At 44.8% G+C, this 7170-nt stretch overlaps 1 protein-coding gene across 3 annotated transcripts in view; it reads left to right on the top strand.

The window, feature by feature from the left end:
- The first annotated feature begins 1292 nt into the window (after window positions 1-1292).
- Mon2 (MON2 homolog, regulator of endosome-to-Golgi trafficking) overlaps window positions 1293-7170 on the top strand; it is an 82162-nt gene continuing 76284 nt past the window's right edge. The window contains exon 1 of one of the 3 annotated variants that reach the window (XM_050163864.1): window positions 1293-1821. In XM_050163864.1, coding sequence (XP_050019821.1) covers window positions 1711-1821 — 111 coding nt within the window. In that variant the 5' untranslated portion in view covers window positions 1293-1710. The remainder of the gene's footprint in view (window positions 1822-7170) is intronic. The other 2 variants (XM_050163862.1, XM_050163863.1) reach the window with 2 other exon arrangements.

Consider the following 7170-nt stretch of genomic DNA (forward strand, 5'->3'; position numbering starts at 1 on the left):
TCGTTGTAACTTCATAACTGTTATTTTGTTTCCTTTATGAAACGTAATATGAGTATATGTGCTTTCTGACAGTCTTAGGTGATCCCTAAGAAAGGGTCGTCCCCTGTCCTGCCCCCCACCCCCTTGCCACCACGGGGTGGGGATCCAGCAGAGAACCACTACATTCACGCAAACAGATGAGTGGATTTCTGCAAAACAGGGAAATTTCTGTGTGGACCTCAGATACTATCTGACAGTGATCACCTCTGGATTGTTGAAAGTTATAAATGTGGTGGCACATTCCAAAAAATATTTTACTTGATAGTCACAAGGATGTTAGGTCAAACACAGATGGTAACGAATGGCTATTACAGGGGCAAAAGATAACCACGATAATTTGATTCTGGACCGGCAACATTCCAGTTCCTCACCACCGAGAAGTTCCAACCCGGCAGTGTTAGAGACAGTAACAACTTCCTTGTCCTCTAACTTCAATCCACACAAGCTGACTTTGCTCATCACAACAAACACCCGAAATTCTTTTTGGCTTCCTGCTTATTTCGCAATAGAGCAATGCCTTGGGTAAAAAAAGTAGTCAAACCCGGATCTCTGAAAGAGCACACGGCAGCCTTTGCCTTACTTAGCAATTCCGATCTAATGGATTGGATTCTTATTTGAGGCTTAGTTACCTATATAATGTATCAGGCATCCTTCTAGGCGGTGGAAACACACCAAGAAATTGGGGGGGAGGGGACAACAGAAACAAAGCAAAATAAAACACATAAAAGGGAAGTCCAACTTGAAACTGTCGGTGAGGAAAAACACGGGGAGGGGGTGGATCTTGTCTCGTAACAGATAAGGAAAATAAGTGGCTATTCCAAAGGCGCATTATACAACTCCGCAGAGTGATAGCCACTTAGGTCCTCAGGGAAAGGTAGGAGCAAGAAGTTGATTTGTGTTATCACAAGTCGGGGGGGGGGTTCCAAGGAGGCAGAAGTGAGGGACAAGGCAAATACATTCAAAATGAAGCGAATATTTATAGCAGAAGAGAAGGGAACACAGACATACACAGAGAGACCCCAAGCAGCATCCCTAACTCTGTCCAGCTTACAAGCCAGGGCAAAGGAAGCAGGATGCGCCTGCGCAGTTGAGCGGCCACCTGCGTGGACGCCGGGGGCGGGGTCCGCGCTCCCCAGCTGGAGCTGGTCCAGGCTCCGCTCTCGGCCCCGCCCCTCCAGCGGCTCGCCTCTGGATTGGTCCGGGCGGGGGCGGGGTCCGGAGCCCGGAAGTACGGCTGACGTGTCGGGGCCGCGCTCGGAATTGTGGGCGATTCGGCTAATGGCGTCGGCGAGTCTGGGCACCCGGGGCAGGCATCGCTGAAGCTTCTAGCCACTTCGGCTAGGTGACGCTCGCCGTGGCCGGGCCCCGCGGCAGCGGGAGGGACCTGCCCGCCTGGTGGGCTCCCGAGCCGGCGCCGGCGGAGCCTCGCGGGGCGGTACGGCTGCGGGCAGCGCTCGGCGAGCAGCCGTCGGCGGTGCGGGGCGGCGGAGGAGGGGCTCTCGGGCACGCCTCGGGGGCGAGCCCAGGCCCGGCCGTGCGTCCGCCCGCGGAGCCCTGGGCTGGGCTGCGGGAGGCTGAGGGGCCGCCCGCTCGCTGCCCACTGCCCAAGGAGCTGACAGTGCCAGCCTGCTGTGCCGTTCGCTCCCCGATCGGCTAGGACCTGGGGGGACCATGTCTGGCACCAACAGCCCAGAGGCTGTGAAGAAGCTCCTGGAGAATATGCAGAGCGACCTGCGGGCCTTGTCACTAGAATGCAAGAAGAAATTCCCACCTGTCAAGGAGGTATGCTTCAGACGACGCCAGGGGCAAACGCAGCGAGCACTCCCCGGTCCTATCCTTTTCTCCATTTCCCAGCCCAGTGCCTAATTTTCATTCCTCCGGCAGGTTTAAGTCGGTGATTGTACCACAAATGGTGTTTATAGTTTCCTTTGAGAGTGCTAAGGAGATGCGATTTCATCCTTTCTCCTGTCATGTTTATTTCGGTGTGAAGTTTCTGGAGTGAACCGATTTGGTGAATTGAGTCATGTGTATTGCTCCTAAATAGTAAATTCCACCACTATAGCGGAAATCTGTACTCCACATGTAGATAATGTATGTATATCGCTCCCTGGGAAACATTTCCTTCTTGACTTAATTCTCAGTCTCATTGTCTTAATAAACCAGAGCACCCAATTTACCCCAAATGGCCAAGGCCTCCCATAACCATCTTAAAGCAGTATTTTAGTGGTAAGCTTTGGCTTGGATTAAAAACAAATGCACCTGAATATAACTTCTTGGGTCTTTGAGTTTGTTTGTTTTTGCAGCTGTAGAACGGGGATAAAATGTGGTTTTATAAGATTATGGGAGGCCAGGTGTGGTGGCCAAACTTTTATTCCCAGCGCTCAGAGGCAAGTGGATCTCTGAGTTAGAGAGGACGCCAGCATAGCCAGGGCTCCGTAAAGAGATCATGTCTTGGAAAACCAAAATGGTAATGATGATGATGATAATGGAAACTCCTCAAAGGAAGAGTATCAGTAAAGAAGCTCAACTTAATCTATGCTGATAAAAAATTCCAAATACTGAATTGAGAATTTTAAGTCAATCACTATTTAATCCAGTCATTCTTGATTTTTTTTTCTCAAGATTTTATTCGTGTTAAACTATTTTAAAAACCGTGTCTTTTCCCATTTGTGATATAATGGAGTTCAGGGGGAAAGCTGGCACAGCAGTTAGGAGCACTGGTTACTCTTCCAAAGATCACTGGTCCATTCCCAGCACAGACACGGTGGCTCACAACCATCTGTAATTCCAGCTTCAAGGGTCCAACGCCCTCTTCTGGCCTCTGAAGACAGCAGGCACACACGTGATGCACAAACACCATATAGGCAAATTACTCGTATACAGAAAACAGAAATGAGTACGTTTTGTAAAAATTGAAAATAAGAAATGGAGTTCAAAGATACTGCAAAAGTAGTTATTTAATTTTTATTCCTAGTGAGTATTGCTTAGTATCCCTGCCATATAACGTTCTGTTTGCTATTAAAAATTACCAAATGAGTTTGTATTTTTCCACTTAAAACTGTATTTATTCTTATTGTAAAAAGTTTTATAATTAGAATTTGACTCTGGTAAAGTTTATAATTTAGCCTTCTAAGGAATCTTTAAGTTTTCTGTGGGTGCCTTGCAGAACCTGTCTTCAACAAATTCCAGTTTCTTTTAGTGACCCAGAGTAGAGACCAGGTGGATCCCTTCGAGGGAGAAACTAGTTTTAGGTCAGATAACCACTAATTTGTTTTGGTATTTATCTTCTTTGTTTTTTCTATATCATCTGTCTGTTGAAAGTTATAACCAGTAATTTTAGAGAATTAGGGTGTCTTTCCAGATGTTATGGGTCTCACCTGTAATTCTAGCACCTAGGACAATGAGGTAGGAGGATGGGCATGGGTTTGAAGCCAGCCTGGGGGCTATGGAGTGAGGTCCTGTTGCAACATCCCCTACACACACACACACACACACACACACACACACACACACACACCACACACCACACACACACACACACACACACACACACACACGAGAGAAAGAGAGAGAAATCAAGAGGTTCTTTTTATTGTAAAAAATTTTCTTGTTTTAAAAACATCAAATTCTACTATAATTTCAGCAATATTAAGAACCATGACTCGCAGGATGTTGATGGCACACACCTTTAATCCCAGCACTCAGGAGGCAGAGGCAGGCAGATTGCTGTGAGTTCAAGACCATCTCCTGGTCTATAGAGCAAGTTCCAGGACTGACTCGAAAGCTACATAGAGAAACCCTGTCTCCAGAAAAAAAAAAAAAGAAAACAAATAACAACAAACAAAACAAAAAAAGAACTGTGACTCCTCTGTGCTATAGGCCCTGGGTTAACCTGAGAATCTAACTGCTATCTCCTGTGGTATTTTTATTGGGAAAGCACCAAGTTCCAACAGGTAACTTAGAAAGTTCTAGAACTCACTACATTCGTAATCCTGGTGCTTTCATTGAGATGCATTAGTTTTTACTTAATCACTGGCCAGATAGCTCCTTAGTAATTGCTCCTAGCCGTTGCAGCAATGACAAAAATCATTCTTATCATTCTGTCTCTAATAGATGATCTTGTGTACAGTTCATGTTCCATAAAGATTTGCTGAAACAAAGATTCTTATTTGGGTCTGGACAGATGGCTCAGTGTTTAAGAGCACTGCTGCCCTCCCTGAGGACCCGGTTTGATTCCCAGCACCCTACGTTGACTCCAAACTTCCTGTAACTCCAATTCAAGGGGATCGGATGCCTTCTTCTGGCCTTCACTGGCACCAGACACACAAGGTGCACCTAAAGGCAGACTCAGATGGTCAGGTCTGGGGATAAACACCTTTACTTCAGAGCCACCTTTCAGACTTCTTCTGTCTTTTTAATAGCACCGAACTGATAAAGCATAATTACAAGTCGTGTTTCCAGGCTGTGTGCTTCCACGCTCTCTGTTATTCACTGGCACCTTGGTGAAGGTTTTTGTCTAAATCAAAGGTTCCCTGTGGCACAGTTTTCCAGCGCAGTTTTTGTTTTGTGTCAGTAGGTGGCTGTTAAAGACCTGGTTGTGACAGGCTGCCTTTATTGCCACAGGAGGGTTTTCTGTTTGTTCTTTTCTGTGGGATCTGATGCTAAGGTTCTTGGCTCTCTGGGTGAATTTAGACTTCATTTTCACCATCTCACAGTGGAGAATGGAGGCTGGATAATCTAGCCATGCTTACTTGTGAATTCTTCTGGTTTAGTATTTTTAGTGCATTGTTATTTCTCCTTGGCAGCTGGTGTGCTTTCTCTCATAAGTATAAAAGAATAAACTCATGTTTTATATATTGAAATACATAAGAATAGAGACAAATAAAGCATTGCATTGCATTGATTACTCTGTGTCACTGTTCTTTGATGACATAGAAATAAAAGACATCGTCTGTGACTTAAAATCATCTTGAGTTCTTTTTCTCGCTCTCCTGTGAGATAGCTTATTTTTAAGCAAGTACAAAGTAGATTGTGCTAATGGCAATTTATTAAGTCTCTCAATTGAAGAACATGGCAAAAAAAAACAAACAAAAATAGAAACTACCTTTGTTTTCATGAAGGTAACTCCATTAAATAAAATATTACCTTTACAACAGTGTAGGAACCTTTGCATCTTTTAACATACCACTTCAAATATTTTATAGCTCAGCACACGTAGATTCTAGCCTTTGGAAGGCTGAGGCAGGAGGATCTCAAGTTCCACACCAGCCTGAGCTGCGTAACAAGATTCTGTCTCAGAAGAAAAAGGAATCAGGTGGAGTGTGAGCACAGCACTTGGGAGGCAGAGGCAGATGTCCCTAGTTACAGGCTGGCCTGGGCCATATATCAAGACACTGTCTCAAAAAAAAAAAAAAAAAAAAACAGAATAAAATCAGTCAATACTTCATTTTCTACGTGAGGAGGTTCAGAGGTGCTCACCTGTCCACGTCGTTACTGCTGCTGACTGTTCTTTCCCCTAGAGACTGTCTCGTTTAGATTTTGTAGTCCACTGTTTGTGTCTCTTCTCTCAGGAGTCCTGTTTAGGTGTGAGTGTGTCCTGGTTCATCTTCCAACCTTTCTTCATACTCTTCCTGTATACGGCCTCCTCCCCTTGCTTCTGGCTTTAACTGTCTCATGCACTCTGTGTTTCCATCAGTCTGTGTAATGCCTTTACCAGAATATCTTGCACATGGTGCAGCTAGAAGTTGTCATTGAACTATGCTCCACTAAAAACAGCCCTGCTCCCTGTTCCTTTGCCTCTTTATTGGTAGTGTATCACTGTTGCTCATCCTACTCCTGTCTGGCTGTCTTTTCCCGCTCTCTGCTTTCTGTAGTTTCTGGCCTTTCCCCCCCTTCTCTTCTTATGTACTATCCTACACCAGGTTTTAACATTATGTCTGACTTTTGATGTATATCATTGACATAAGTAAGTTAAATCAGCACACGTAGCACTCAGAAACTCTTGTTCGCTACCATGTGATTATTAACATTTCATCCCCGCTTGGCCTTCCTAACTTTCCTCTCTGGCTTCCTCATCCTTACCCACTTTATTAGGCCGTCAGTGATCATGTGTTAGTCCTCAGAGGTGCCCTTGCTTCCACCTTTCATGCTGACATTTCTGAGGTCACTGTTACTATTGTGGAATTGACTCCCCCCAACCCATTAGAATTCTGTCTTGAGTTAATCCCACTCCAGATACTTCCTGAAAAGTTTCTGCACCCCAATAAGCCAATAATCTAAATCAGACCAAATCAAATTGAATTAGAAAAATCCCAGGTTTAATGGATTCAAGTGCTCCTGGATGGCTGCCAGTCCCCCAAAGAGGAGACAGGAAGGAAGACTGGAAAACCATGCACTTGTTTTCTGTGGGGCAGTTTAAATACTCTGTGGGAGTGGTCATGAGCATCTGTGGGGAGGGGTCATCGGTTGGAGGGCTTTTTCAGGGGTGGAGTCTGGACTGAGGCAACTCCCAGAGGAGGGGACTTGAATGGAGGGTCCATCCAAACACTTCCTAACTCATTTACCATGTAAGTGAACTAAATTCACAGGTAATTTTCTGATTTGATTCCTTGTTTATTCATTCATTGATGAAATAATTTTTAAACACTTAACTGTGTGTCGAATGGGAGCTGGCTGTTAGGTGAAAGCTCCTGCCCAGGCTCGCAGGCTTATTTGTCTAGTGTGCCATCCTTTGCTTCCCTCCCTTTGTTTTTAACGTAAGCTTACTGCATAAGTTATTTCCTATAACTCTTAAATGTTATCTTCTGTTATACTTCTAGTTTTCCCCCTCTTTTATAAATAAATCGTAAAGGATCTCCATTTCATCTTATCTATCTTTATAGCCAGTGTAGCATAAAACTGTAGACTGAGGATGTGCTAACTAGATCCTTTATTGAAGTTTAAAATTTTAGGAAAAGAATGGGAAAGAGAGGGCCGGGTGATGGTGGCGCACGCCTTTAATCCCAGCACTCGGGAGGCAGAGGCAGGCGGATCTCTGTGAGTTCGAGACTAGCCTGGTCTACTAGAGTTAGTTCCAGGACAGACTCCAAAGCCACAGAGAAACCCTGTCTCGAAAAACCAAAATAAAAACAA

Source organism: Alexandromys fortis, unplaced genomic scaffold (genome assembly GCF_014885135.2).
Source record: "Alexandromys fortis isolate MF-2015 unplaced genomic scaffold, M_Fortis_MF-2015_v1.1 scaffold_125, whole genome shotgun sequence".
Taxonomy (NCBI): domain Eukaryota; kingdom Metazoa; phylum Chordata; class Mammalia; order Rodentia; family Cricetidae; genus Alexandromys; species Alexandromys fortis.